A 16,000-nucleotide genomic window follows, 5' to 3' on the forward strand; every position below is an offset into this window, starting at 1 on the left:
TATCAAAATTTCAGGGGGGCCGCTCTGCCCCACCCTCCCCTACTACATAACTATAGTAAAAGAACTGGCCACTCTAACCATGATAATACCAAATTATAGCGGTAAATTTACGGCATACGCATAAATGCCGAATATTTACGGCATTTTTACGGCAATCTCAAACGGCCACCCTTCATTCGTCGCACCACGGCATTCCACCGCCATATATTTGATATTGCGTTGTTGCCAAGTATCATAACTACAATTTTTCAAAATTCAAACGACACAAGCTTACACGTCTGAACAATTGTAATATTTTTACTAAAACATAAATTTTGTATTGAATAAATATATTAAAGAGAGAGATGAATGAAATGAGCTGCAAATAGCCGCGTTTTTCAGGTTTTTTTAACAAAAAAAATTATTTTTCAAATAATCATCACTCATTTATTCGATACTAAAAAGTATAGTAGAAGAACTCATAAAAATTCAAATGACTAGGAAATTTATTTTCTTTTCTAATAATCTTTTCATAAAAATGGCGGTGCTGCGCTCATAGTGCGACAGACGAAGGGTTAATGAACATTGAAATACGATTTCGGATTACTATGTAGGATTCAGAAACGTCTCAGGATTATAGTAGAGCTCTAATTAGCGCGGTGAAACGTGGCTGTATTCAAACAGTATGTCAATTGTTAAATCAAGGAATTCAAGTGGATATCAAAGATACGGTATGTTGAAATTTAATGATTATAAAAACGGTGAAAAAAATACTAAGCAAAAAAGCAGCTTATAATCAATAAAATGAAATCACTTTTTCAATTCTTAGAAACAAGATACACTTCTACATATAGCGTGTGCTACCGGCAATGAAGTCATGACAGCTCTTTTAATTGACAATGGTATAGAATTAGATGTTGCTAATGACAAAGGGCATACACCATTACACGTCGCTGCTCGAAATGGACATATAAATATTGTTAGACTTTTATGTTTATCTGGTTGCGATGTAGATAAAACGAATCATGGTATTCGCGCTGATGTAACTGCTATTAAATATGGTCATTTAGATATTGCCAATTTATTGGATAAATTAAGAAATGTAAGTTATATTATTGACATTGATATTTTACTATTATCATTATATATAATATTTATTGAAGTGTACTTTTTTTCCATTTATATGAAGGGTATTCAACGAGAAAATTATATTAAACAGCTACAAATAACTCATAAACCAATTGATTGCTTGCACATACGCATTTTAGGACATTGTGCAACCGGAAAAACTTCTTTAATAAATTCTTTGAAAGCAGGGATATTTAGTTTTGGACTTTTTAGAAGATCCAAAAGTCAAAATTGTTCTACTAAGGTAATATGCATATTGGGATGCATATTCTATTAAAATATTATTTTAGTATAATTCTCCGTCACAAACGATTATCATGTTTGAGCATATAGAATAAAAAATCAAAATTTTATAAAAAATGAAAAAAATGTTGATAAATCCAAAAGTTTACACCTCAATCGTTCATTTTATTTTTAATTATTATTATTTTTTTTTTTAACATGAATTTTTATTCAATTTTTGAAATATTAATTTATATTTTTAATTCTTTTTTAAGTTTAAAATTTTTTTACTAAATTTTCAACTTCCCGCTAAGAAAATTGAAAATTAAAGAAAAAAACTGATAATCACCTAACCCGGCGGACCAGCTCTAAAACTTTCTACTATTTTCGAGCTCTAAATATTATTTTTAACATATTTTTGAACTCTTCAAGCTCAAACTTGCGTGATTGAGGAGTGCAATAAAAAAAAATCTGTCTATCGGTTGACCCTGCGGGCCAGCCCCGAAACATCCCGCTGTTTCCGAGCTCCTCGAGCTCGAAAACAATGTTGTGGATACATTTTCGAGCTCGAAGAGCTCGAAAATACCTTTGTGTGCCATTGTTTTCGAAAAAACAGATATTAGCATTTCTTTCTTCCACGATATCTTAGGAACGAATTGACCGATTTCGATGGTTGAGGCGGCAATCGGCGTATTTTATTGAGTTCTAGAGCTGATAAAATCTTGAAATTGTTTAGTTCAGTTGTTTCGAAGATATTTGCAAAAAACCGTTTTTTACTATTTCTTTTGCCCGCGATAACTCTCGAACGAATTATCCGATTGAGATGGCTAAGGCGGCAATCGACGCGTTTTATCAAGTTCTAGAGCTGATTAGATTTTGGAGTTGATCGTATAAGTCGTTTCTGAGAAATCAATAAAAAACTAAAAGAAATAAATTTTTTTTTTCGTAATTCGCCAATATTATCGAGTCTACTTGATCAAATGATCTGAAATTTTCAGAAAAGTTGATGGCCAACAAGCTCTTTCGATTGCCGCCTCAACCATCCAAATCGGTTCATTAGTTAAAAAGTTATAGACCGGTCACACATATACATACGCACACACACACACACACACACACACACACACACACACACACACACACACACACACACACACACACACACACACACACACACACACACACACACACACATACAGACACTCGAACATCATTCTGAAAATAGTCAGAATAGCTTCCTAGGACCTCAAAACGTCGACATCTGATGAAATTTCGATTTTCGCGAATCGGGCCCGGGAAAAAATCACCATGCATGATCATGTATGATCATGCAGGATTCATGCATGATTCGTGCCTGATCGTGCATGATTCATGCATAATTCAGGCTTGATCCTGCATGATTCATGCATAATTCAGGCTTGATCCTGCATGACTCATTCATGGTCAGGCATGACTCATTCGTGATCAAGCATGATCATGCATGACTCATTCTAGATCAAGCTTGCGCATGCATTAAGTTTGAAATAATTGTATCCAGAGATATTATCCATCAGGAAAGGTCATGCTTGAGCATGCTCTATTATGCATGACCATGCATGGTTCATACTTGATCATGCATAACTCATTCATGGCCAGACATGACTCATTGGTGATCAAGCATGATCATGCATGGCTCATTCTAGATTAGACTTGTTCATAACTTACGTTATGAATAATTGTCTACAGAGATATTATTTATCAGGAAAGGTCATGATTGAGCATGCTCTGTCATGCATGACCATACATGGTTCATACTTGATCATGTATAACTCATTTGTGATCAAGCATGATCATGCATGATTCATTCTAGATCAGGCTTGCTCATGACTTACGTTAGAAATCATTGTATCTCGAGTTTTTTATATATAGTGGAAACCCATTTAAATATAGTGGAAACCTAAACATGCAAACTTCTCAATAAGACAATTTATAGATAAATTGAGAAAAATATAGATAGCCCGAACTGGGAATCGAACCCAGACCAATTCGGTATCACGCCGAGTGCTCTACCAGTTGAGCTATCCGGCACTATACTATATTCCATTCAATTTGATCTATAACTTATTGAGCCACACCGTCCATCGTACGGTAATACACCATTCAAATATAGTGGAAACCTAAACATATTAATAGTTAAATAAATAAAAAAACAATTTGTATTCATAAATATTAATTGTTTAATGCATTAAGTGAATAATATGTTAAAAACAGTTTTTAATGAAAGTTCAAAATAAAAGAACCAATGAAAATTGATAAATTACTCTCTATCATTTGTATAGTACGATTAATTATATACCTTAGTTTCTAATACTTACAGCAACATCTTTCAAATAAATAAGCTATGGGAATGCATGTGCATGCATAATAACGCGTGCTCATGTATGGGAATGCCTGATCGTATTTTTCATAAGCAGCCAATATTTAAATACGACCAAACGTGCTCGAGAGGAATCACAGATTATAAAATCATATGCCTGCTCAGGGAAGATCATGCATGATAATGTATGATCATGCATGATAATGTATGGTCATGCATGATCATGCCTGGCCAAAATCCAGGTCTGATCATGCATGACTGGGCACGATCATGACTTCTCAGGCAGAATCATGCATGATCATGACTGCTCAGGCAAAATCATGCCTGTTCATGTCTGGCCAAAATTCAGGCCTGATCATGCATGAGATTTAAGCCTGCTCAGGCATGATCATGCATGCTGATTTTTTCACGGGGGGTAAAAACAATAACTTCCCAATTTTTCGAAAATCGTCGATTTTCTTAGCGGGAAGTTAAAAAAATGAATAACTCGGTACTTTACAATATTTATATTGTAGAATAATATAAGAAAAATGTATATTTTATGATTATCAAAATATGTTCCAGAAAAATTAACAATCAGCAAGTTTTAAAATTTTAATTTTTGTACTCTGATATCGATTTATGGTGTGTTGATTCGTTCGTGTCAAATCACAATGTCTTTCTTATTATAAAGTAATTTAAAACCTCAAGAAAACTAAAAATATTGGATTTTTAAAAACAAATTTACTTGAAACTATTGTGAGTGAATATCCAAAAAATTACAGAGAGTTGTCCTTCGACACATAAATTATATTTAAAACTATCAATGAAATTGAAAGATCGACTCTATAAATAAATTTCCTAAGTTTAAAGATCTAAAAGGGTTTGAGGGACTATCTATAAAAATTCAAAATGACCTTCATAAAAACTACCATAATGTATACTAGGGTGTGTCAAAAAACAATTCCCTCGCGCTTTCGGAAATACCGAAATAATACCAGAATTATACGGTATAAATACTACATGAATATGGTATTACCCAAGTTCTTTTGGACAGTTTTTTTGCCACATTACTACCAAAAATTTACCAAATAAATTCAGAATATTTACAGTAATAAAACAGAAAAAATACGGTATTTTAACAGCAAACTGATAAAAAAAAAAATTTGCTATCATAACAAAAATCAAGACTACGCAGCTATGTGCTGTGACAACAAAACTAGCTACCTCTCAAACTTGAGTTTAAGAGCTGATCTTCTAACATAATTTTTATTTTGTCATTTACTATCAATTTCTGGTAATGCCAAAGAAAAAGCTAAAAAATATTGTTTTTCGACACACCGTATAATGTATACATACTAGGGTTGTCCGTTGGGAACGACGACTTTTTTTTGTCACTCCGACTTCAAAATATTGTCGTAGACATTGACGAAAAACTTCCCTGAAAGTTTCAGCTCTTAATTTTAATTTCAAGTACTTTACATTTAATTTTTGAAGTATTCCCGTTTAAAATCCATAGGAAAGTTAGAATTTTTTTTGAAGTCTCTATAATAATAATAATAAAGCTTTATTTAAATTAATTCCATGCATAGTACATAACAAACTGTAACAATTGGTAACTTAATAACCTACAAAAGTTCAATTACATTTAATTCACTTATTGCTAGATGAATTTGATTTCTAATTATAAATTCTATTTTGTTATTAATTTCATTATTGTTTGCTTTAATTTCAAGTACTTAATTAATCAATGCATGGACCCCGTTCGGGTAAAAGCCTCCCCCAAGGAATGCCATCCTTCTCTATCATTAGCTCTGTCCAGCCAACTTCCGGGCAGATGGGCAGACGAAATTGCAGCGTGCGCGGGCGGAAGTTGAAGTCTCTATACCCGCATGAATAAACTTTATATGTGAAAACATATATGATAGAATATATGAATATTATAATGTGATATGTTGTACAATATATAAAATAATATTTATATTTTTTTATCATTCATGCGATATAAGTAAACTTGTCGCACTCAAATTTACTTGTCGCATGCAGATTATCGTATAACCCACACAAATGTCGCGGCAACAGTTGAATCAGCAAAAAACTACTTGGCGAACAAAACAGTGAGCACTAAAATAGTACTCATATCGCATTAATAATAAAAAAAAAGTATATTCAATTCATGCGGTGTTGCCGATTACCTACACGAGCAAATGAGCGCACTCACTTCGTTCGCGCTCGTGGGCAATTATCCCCAATTGAAGCTAGCAAAAAAAAAATCGAAAATTAACAGTTTCATTTTGAAATACAAAATTGATACTTTTCAGATAGCTTTAATAGACATTTGAATAATGGTAATTATGACTTGTCATAGGGTTTTGGAAAGCTTGAGGACTCAGCTTTAAAGGTCTATGTATAAATTTTAAAAATATTGATCAGCGTACGAGTAATCACACTTTAAATGAAAAAATAAATTTTTACATGTTAATCAGATAGGAAATTCAAATTAGAATAGCGACTTATTAGAGTTGAGCTAGAGAGCCCATCTTTTGGGAGGATTTTTGACTTCCTGCTAAGAAAATTGTAAATTTTCAAAAATTCGGGAAGTTATTGGTTTCAGTACGATTTACGAAAATCGAATTTTCATCAGATGTCGACGTTTTGAGGTCCTAGGAAGCTATTCTGACTAATTTCAAGATGATGTCCGAGTGTATGTATGTATGTATGTATATACGTACGTACGTACCTGTATCTTTTGAACGGATGAGCCAGTCCAATGCGGATAATTTATCATGAGAGGAGAAAGCCATGTTCAATTTTTTGCTATTTGAGTCGCTAAACTCTTGGTAGTGCCTGTAGGGAAGAAAGTTTAGATTAGTGTGGCTGCTACCTGTGAAAGAGAAAAGCGTGATTACTGTTTTGGAGAGGAAAGGATAGGGTTAAGTTTTGTCTGGGGGCTGATACTTGGACGAGTTTCCCTTGAAAAATTTTATACTTAATGCTTTCGTAATTTTATGATAATTAAAAATTTTTGCAGGGCCTGGGCCTATTTGAGGTGGTATCAGTCCACTGTCGACATATAATAGCTTTTGACTATCATTGCATTCAAAAAAATCGATTAAAGTAAAAAAAATTGCCTCATGTTGCAGGCGTGAAGCTAGTTAATCACTTATATATTCAAAATCGATCAAAGTGAAAAGCCCGCTTTCCCGAGGGGAGTCACTCCGGCTTGTGTAGCGCCTTGGCCCACAAGATCGGACTACTCTTCACTTTGATAACCAATCAAAGTTATCTTTTTAAGGAAAATTTAGGGTTTGTAATTTTTGCCAATTTTGGATGAACATGGTTTATTTATTAATACCCACATGCGCACACACGCCCGCACACACACACCTCAGTGCATTACTTCTCTAGCCCCACGGTCTTATTGGGGAGAGTTATTTTGCCTTCTTTAAGAGTTTTTAAACCCTTGTTATTAATTCAACATTTAGCATGAACTCACAATCTCAAGAACCCTGGGCCTGTATTCGGCCATTGAAACCTATATCAGCTAAGTTACCTGTCCAGTGACGTTCTATCGCGGGGGGTACTAACCCTGGACTATCCAAACCATCGCCTCCTAAGTAGTGAGAACCGAAGTCCCTGACCTCAAGGTTAACACCTTTAACTAGGATTTGATGTCTGAGTATCTTAGACTTCTCCATGTGAGCACAGCTCTCAGCCAGTTTGGCTCTACGGTCCACCGGCTTTCGAGGTGCTCTAGGATATGAGACTATTTGTTCTACTTTTAATCTTTTTGTACTTTTGACTGGTCCAGGTCAAGACCGTGTATTCAAGGAATAGTATTTGATAGTCATAAGTTGTTTAGACGAAGTAAGCGGCATGACGTCTTAGTTTATTTCCTAGGTACACTTTACACCAAAGTGCACGCATACGTGCACGCACGAACACATATGCATATATATATTGTAACATGAGGAAAATTCGACATCGACCCGAGGTTTTAAATTATTTGAATATAATAAATAATTGCCCGTTGAGCAACGTTTGGTGACATCTATGATCACCATTCCGACTTTGACCGAGCAATCGACCCGACGCATTGATTGAAACGGGAGATCCGGGATAGACGCCGAACTGAACGGCCACGTTTTTTTATTTGAACAATTCGACTCCGACCAATTTCGATCCCGACGATTGAACAACGCAATTTACGACTAACACGACCGATCCGAGTTTTGGTCAACGACTAGTTAAATTAATTGATCGCGACAATTAGTTTCGACTGATAATAACCGACTCCGTGAACAAGTGAAGAAGCCGAAGCCTCGGCCCGAAACCTGAACAAAGTGAACTAGTGAATTTAGTATTGAACAAGTGAACCGCGTTCGTGTAATAATTAAAAATTAATTTATTAATTACGCGTAATAATTATTTGATCGTGTAATTTAACGCGTTACCGAAATAAAATATTATTTTATATTTTATTTTATTTCGTTCGAGCAATTCTGAGAACTACGGATTATCTGTGTCTCATTCGCAACAGCAGTCTTGTCGCCTCGCCGTGTAAGAATACTCTGACGTCACTCGTCAAGTATTTCGTTAATACGAACGCTATATGTGTGTCTCCGGACAATAAAATTATTTTATTTTAATTTCGTCAACCGACTGTGTTTTTTTGAGCAATGAACTGACTTGTTCTCCGATCAATTATGAGAAATTTTGTTTTGTTTATATCGAGTCAAGCCGACACCGGCAAATTTATATTTTGTTTGTAACCGATTAGTTTTGTGATACAGATCAATTATTTTGTGTTTAATAGACGACATGCTTGAGCAAGCATAATCATGTTTGACCAAGCATGGTCAGGCCTGATCAAGCACAATCCCTAGAATTATTAAAAAAACATCTGGGCGTCGGTTGGCCCTTCGGGCCAGCCCCAAAACTTCCCGCTGTTTTCGAGTTCAAGGAGCTTGAAAACATCACTGTGAATATATTTTCGTTCTCTTCGAGCTCGAAAGTTCTATCACATGCAATCATTTTTTTATGTGCCTTTCAAGCTCAAACAAGTTACGTTTTATGCTGGAGTTTGAAAAGTTAAGAATCGAAAATCATTAATGAAGGAGCGGCTTTTAAATTTTTATTCTTGATTGTGTTCTCTGAAATAAATGTATTAAGGCAAGAATCAATGTCAGTGATCAAAATCAAGATTTGAATGAGTTTTGACTTAGGTCAGAGCAATAATATATGGAATATCCGAGAAAAACATTAAAGACTGGGTTTTTTCAATTTTTTGCTGACAACATGTTTAAAACTAAAGAACAAGTTATATGACATTATCTGATGATCGAAAGAGACTATAAAGAGGAAGAGTTGGTATGATTTCAGCCACATTTTAGCACATTATATCTTGATTTAACCGGAAAAAAAATTACATAAAATGTTATTTTTTAAATTTTAGCGCCGATATCTTTTGAACTAATCAACCGATTTTGACGTTTAAGGTGGCAATCGGCGCGCTTTCTTGAATTCTAGAGCTGATTGAAATTTGAAAACGATCGGTTCAACTGTTTCGATAATATTTGGAAAAACCCGTTTTTCACCGTTTCTTTCTCCAACGATATCTCTGAAAACAAATTAACCGATTGAGATGGTTGTAGTGGCATTCAAAGTGGCTTATACAGTTCCAGAGCTTAATAGATTTTGAAGTCGATCGTTCAACTCGTTTCTGAGAAATCAATAAAAAGCTAAAAAAAAAATTTTTTTTTTTGTAATTCGCCAATATTTTCGAGCACACTTGAGCAAATGATCTGAAATTTTCAAAAAAGTTGGTGGCCAACAAGCTCTTTTGATTGCCACCTTAAGCATCCAAATCGGTTTATCAGTTAAAAAGTTACAAAGAGTTTACACACACAAACATACACTCGGACATCATTCTGAAAATAGTCCGAATAGCTTCCTAGGACCTCAAAACGTCGACATCTGATGAAAACTCGATTTTCGAAAATCGGGGTGAAAACAATAACTTCCCGAATTTTTGAAAATTTACCATTTTTTTAGCGGGAAGTTAAAGATAATGATGATAATCCAATTTTAAATTAACTTATTTGGATTTACTTCCGAAAACGAGACCCCTTATTTTAACTTGTAACTCTCCCACAATCTTCGTTTTTGTGTATAAGAAAGCTACCCGAGCGAATTTATTGTCGATGGAGCCGAATAAGCCACCATTTTGATGTTTACACTATACTAACACACAGCACGTGCTCAAAATTCACAAACCCATTAACTAACTGATAAATTAATTAATAATTTGATCGCCAAATTTTGAGTTAACTAAGTTGCTAATTTACCAATAACAATCTTTAACGAATAAATTCATTAGTTTCCGACTAATGCTAGGTTTCATCCCGGATGTGATGGTGGAATCGACAGTGAGGCACCTCCATCACATCCTGCCTCAGACCTAACACTGAAGTTACCACAAAATTATAAATGGGTTGGACCTGTCACGCCACCGTCCATCGTATGGTTTAAATAAAATTAATTATTAAGTAAAAATTTAATTTTATTGAGTTATTGATTATCGATAAATCAACAACGCCATCTAGTGCACCAATTCCCATTTACTACATCTATTCGTCTCCATCGGCAACTTAGATGTTCTGCGCTCGTTTTTATATGTTACTGTGAGACTTTTACAGTATATTATAAAACAATTGATGAGGTCTCGTATTCTAAAGTATATCCACTTATTTAGTTAGTATTGATGTATAGTTTATGTTTATTAGCTGAAAAGTACTATTGAAATTTTAACCGTGACGACCGTCGTGTTCTGAAGCACGTCCGCTGTCCACTGGGCTGACCTGTCACCTTCAGTTTACGACGATTCTTAACATCTTTTGAAAACTCAGGGTCGAAAAAAATAACATATTATTTGAATTCAATCTTGATTCGGTTATGTGATATTTTTTTAATAATGAATGAAAAGAATTCGAGTTATAAATAACATGCCAATATAACATTTAAATTAACCTCAATTATTAATTGAAAAAAAAAATATGCGATTGTATTGACTATCATTATTAATTTCGCAAGAACTTATTACTTCAATTCTTCAATCGATAAAAAAAAATTTTGTAATTAAATCTTTTTTAATTATTTTTTGGAAAATAAAAGATTAATTTTAATTATTAAATGAATCAAAATAGTAGTTTATCTATCGAGTGCGATCGTGTTTAAGACGCGAGTGTAAAGATTGGTGCCCGAGCCGAAGGCGAGGGTACCAACACACTAGCGTCTTAGACTGGATTGTACTAGATAAATACATTAGTTTTTGTGACAGATATTTGAAATTTACTATCGCAACAACTTTTCGTGTTATGAATTACGGATCCCAGTTCTAAAAAATCTTTTGCCCATACAATATTATCACGATATTCCTTATAATTATTCTCGATAAGAAGTATATCATCTAAATAGATTGCTATTAAAAACCCTTTTACCTTAAATACATTGATAACCGGCTTCATAATTTTTGGAAATATGAACGGACTTGAACATAGACCAAATGGTAGACAAGTAAATTGGTAGACAGGATGAGGAGATAAGCGTCTTTAAGATCGAGGGTCACCAAAAAATTTTTTGGCATTACTAAGCTTTAAACCACTCTTAAATCCTCCATTTTAAAGTGAGGCGCGTCAATAAACTCGTTTAAATTTTTTAAATTTATTCTATTTTATTATTTGTAGTATAAGATTTTCTGGTTAGTGAATGTAGGTGAAAAGTTTTCGACAATAACTAACCAGAGACACTTAAATATTCCACGAGTCTTAACTCGCTGACCTCTTTATTTAAGATTTTCCAAGAGCATTGACACGGCGGCTCGCAGTGCAACGATTGCAGATCCTACACATTCTTGCGTCTCGATGAAATGACTGTCTCTTTTTTTTGTAATCTCAGAGAGTGCTGGAATTATTTCTACATTTATCTTCGGAAGCTCAGAGTAAAAATCTTCCTGTCTAGGGTACTTTTTTAGCAAGTTTTTTCTATCCTCCTCAGTCAATCCTTCATTCATCCATGCTTTCTAGCGGACCTTAATTTCAGGGTAATATTTGAATGAATCGTCTGGCATCACGTTAGGATCTTTTCCTAAGATATTTAGGATTTCTGTGTCTTGTGACTGTTCTTGCTGAAGCAGATCACTCTCTTTATGAGTTCGATCTGTCGAATTGGACGGATTGTCGATTTTGACGCCGCGAGTTTCCGCCATCTTACCATCTTTCGTACTCACTAAAATAGCATCGTCCTCTAGAAAGTAATAGCACATTGCTATATCAGCTCCATTTGTTCGTGTTATGGCCAGTTTAAATGCTCAACTTTATTTTTTTTAGGTAGATTTTTTTTTAAATCTAGGTATTGTATTTGTCCTCATGGTCGATTTTTCAAGGAATTTTGTCATAACCTATCATAATTGGTTAAGAAGAGTTCGAACATACCATTCGTTAAAATATTTATATACGTATATATATATATATATATATATATATATATATATATTAGACCGGTTCAAAAAAATCGACTATTTTTTTTTTTTCAAAATCCGCCGTGAAATATCTTTCTAGTCATGAAAAAAGAAGCCTGTGAAAACGGGAGCTCTTAATATCAATTTTGAAAGGTCGCTCATCGTATATTTCTATTTTACGTTTAAATAACATGGAAAAAAAAAACTTTTTTAGTTTGGAATTTTTCACCTCGGCAATGGCTGATTGTACAAATAAGCCCAGCATATCTTTTTATAGGGAATTTAACGCTCTACAAAAAAAGTCTCTTATTGTTTTTCGACAAATCTATTTGTTCAAAAGTTATTGAAGCTCGAAGTCAAGTAAGAGTACATTTTGATATCTTTCTACTTTTCCGGCAAAACTATCATACTTATTATATAATGTCTTCTAATTATTTTTGTAGACAATTTTATTTTCTACAAATCATCATTGATAAATTTTTTTCAAACTCTGCATTGTTTTCTAGTTATTTCCATTTTAATGCCAAGCTCTTAAAATCGATCAGAACACTATTTTTTTTGTATATATATATATATATATATATATATATTATAACGCGAAAGCTATACGCTAATAATTGCACTACAACTTCGTTCTCTGCCTTTAGCCTCCAGTCTCAATACGAATAGGGCGCCAGGTAATTTTTATCTCTGGAATCACCAAACCAGTAAATCATGAAAATTTTGATAAATTTTGATCTGTGGAATTATCTCATAAACCACGCATAAATAAAACCTGGATAATTTTTGATCTGCGGAATTATCACCAAAACTACGCAGAAATAAAATTCAAACTAAAACTAAAATGCTCAGAACTTATAAGCAAAACAAGACAGAGTCTGGAAAACTAAAAACAGAGTTACGGTATGCCATGGTGTCGCTCAGTGTGTAGGTTTATGGAGAGAGGGAGTGGTCCGGGTTAAATCATCCCAAACTAGTGCAATTTATTAGCGGATTTGCAATTTTTATTTAACAATAAACAAAATACTAGAACATAATACAGGTAATCTTACTCTATAACAAAATACTGAATCGGAAAATACAACAAATAGATAATCTAGACGGACGGCAACTTGACATCTACATGATGCGCGCCAAAACCTCATAACCAAATTAATTTAAAACAATTAAGTAACTGGAGCTATCCGATGCTCAAATAGTACTCGATGAACTAGAACAATAATTTTAAAGTCATTACTCTAGATATTTTCTTTAGCAAAATCGTACGACTAACGTACTTGGATCTCATTTTTGACGTTAATAAGCCTACCGACAAAACCCAAAACTCCAAAAATGACCAGAAATAGCGGCTTCCACCGCGATAGTGGTCATTAAACCATCGCTGAGTCCTGCCAATCATAATAATAAAAACTGATCTCATACACCTAGTCCATAGTCCTTATTTTGGAGCGCTAGCATTTCAGCTAGACCTTTGCACTCCACACGGAAGTCTCATAGGGTCAGGCAAGCATCCTGACATCAGATGCAACCGGGTGGCAATTACTCGAGCCCCACTCCACGGTTGCTCCGACTTTTCCACATACTCAATACACCAAAAACTGTAAATCCAAACTCAAACTTTATCTTTTACCAAACTTTAATCTCAACCCATATCCCATAATAAATTTCCCATATCTTTGATTCCAATTCTTCAATATAAATTTTCTGTAACCAAACGTTACTCAATATTTTATTCTTAAACTATAACTCGATAAAAAAAAACTGTATCAAAATCGTAATTTTTTGTAAGCTAAATTCTATGTCTTGAGTTACCATGCTCGGTTATGCCCCAAAAATCAGTTGGTGCTTGTGACGTTAACTTAATCCAAGCCTCGTACAAAAAATGACGTCACAATATATATATATATATATATATATATATATATATATATATATATATATATATATATATATATATATATGTGTAGCGACTACGTCACTACTTGTATTATTGATATTCATAACTTCGGATAAGTCCGACAATCATCAATCGTCATCGATCACCGAATATTTCCCCCACGCAGATATGATATTCGGTAGCAATAGTACACACCAGTACACAGTACAGTACACACGTACAATAGAGAGATACACAGCAACTAGCTAACACATATCTAATGCGACCAGCATTACTTTGTATTATATAATTCATTGAATAAAACTAATTATTTATTATTTTGTTAACACTAATAATTGGAGTCAGATAAGTTTATTTATCGTAGTGATTAAGTTTCATGAACCTCATCCCAGTCACTACATTGGTGTCTGCCCGACGTGATTTTCAAGACGCCATTTCGTGCACACATTCTACGTGGCAAATAGCTTGTTAAGTATACAACATCGCGTCTTCGCTGAGAGCTGATCGCGACATATTAATTCCGCGAGTTCTTTACAACAGTGATGTGTGAATTAAGTATTGTGCAAGCCTTTTATCACGGTTGGTGCATTGCGGGGCATTTTGGACATATGCCGCACTAGTTTATAATTTAAGAGACACCATCGGGGTGCAAATTAAATTGTGATAAAAGTGATCAGTGAATTCCTGTGTAAAATTCAGTGAATAAAAAATTATCGATCCAAAAGTAGGCGATGAGTTTGTTGACGCTAAACCAATGATCGTCAACTCGCTCAAGGCACCTAGCTTTAACCCAAAACGATCGAGTCTATGGTTTACGCAGCTTGAAGCTCAGTTTGCGATACACGGCGTAACAACTAAGAAAGAGAAATTCAACCACGCGGTTTCTCTCATTGACGCCGAGTATGCGTGTGAGGTTGAGACCCTCACCATGAACCCACCAACGACGATGCCACACAACGAATTGAAAGCCACGCTCATTGCGTGTTATTCAAAGTCTGAAGAAGCCAAACTGCGTTAGCTTCTAGATGGCGAAGCGATCGGTGATCGATCACCTTTACAGTTTCTCCGCCATCTTAAATCACTTGCGCCGACTATTGATGACGCTGTCCTGAAAGCAAGATGGCTGGCAAACTTGCCCAAGAAGACACAAGAGCTTCTAGCCATCACTCCAACCACAGCTACTATCGACGAATTAGCCAAAACTGCCGATAAGCTACATGAGATGTTCCCAGTGACTCACACCGCTGCTTTAGCTTCATCATCATCTTCACTACATCATTCAATACATACTACTTCATCATCATCATCATTACACCTTTTGGCTTGTTCGAGTTCCCATACATGACGTTTGGACTTCAAAATGCCGCGCAAACTTTCCAAAGTTTCATCGATGAGGCCACACGAAACCTACCGTTTGACTTCTCATATATCGACGACGTGCTAGTAGCATCAGAGAACGAGGAGCAACATCTCGAGCATCTTAAAATTTTATTTCAGCGCTTACAAGACTACGGCCTTGTCATCAACGCAGCCAAATCGATGTTGGGCCAGCACGAGGTAAAATTTTTAGGTCATCACATCAACAGCAAAGGTATCAAGCCGATGCCCGACAGGGTAGACGCAATTATTAACCTAAAATTTCCTAGTACGATTTCTGTATTACGTGGTTTTCAAGGTACCATAAATTTCTACGGGAAATTTATTAGAAATGCTGCAGAAATCCTTGCGCCGCTAAATAAACTGCTCGAGGGGCCAAAAGTTAAAGGATCAACGCTGATTGTTGAGATACCGGAACTCCGACAGGCCTACGACAACGCAAAGCAGGCATTAGCCAACGTTGCAATGCTTGCGCATCCGAACGACGACGCAACTTGGGCTATTTTCTCCGACGCATCAAACACTTGCTTTCTTCAGCACAAAA

General features: G+C 34.9%; 1 protein-coding gene across 6 annotated transcripts in view; it reads left to right on the forward strand.

Annotated features, from left to right (window-relative positions):
• The window catches only part of LOC130677661 (death-associated protein kinase 1-like), a 152,067-nt gene that overhangs the window by 22,118 nt on the left and 113,949 nt on the right, over positions 1-16,000 (forward strand). For all 6 annotated transcript variants that reach the window (XM_057484499.1, XM_057484514.1, XM_057484493.1 and 3 more), the window contains 3 exons: positions 594-710; positions 809-1,081; positions 1,169-1,351. In XM_057484499.1, the coding sequence (XP_057340482.1) occupies positions 594-710; positions 809-1,081; positions 1,169-1,351 (573 nt within the window). The remainder of the gene's footprint in view (positions 1-593; positions 711-808; positions 1,082-1,168; positions 1,352-16,000) is intronic.

The sequence above is a fragment of the Microplitis mediator genome, chromosome 1, assembly GCF_029852145.1.
Source record: "Microplitis mediator isolate UGA2020A chromosome 1, iyMicMedi2.1, whole genome shotgun sequence".
Classification (NCBI taxonomy): domain Eukaryota; kingdom Metazoa; phylum Arthropoda; class Insecta; order Hymenoptera; family Braconidae; genus Microplitis; species Microplitis mediator.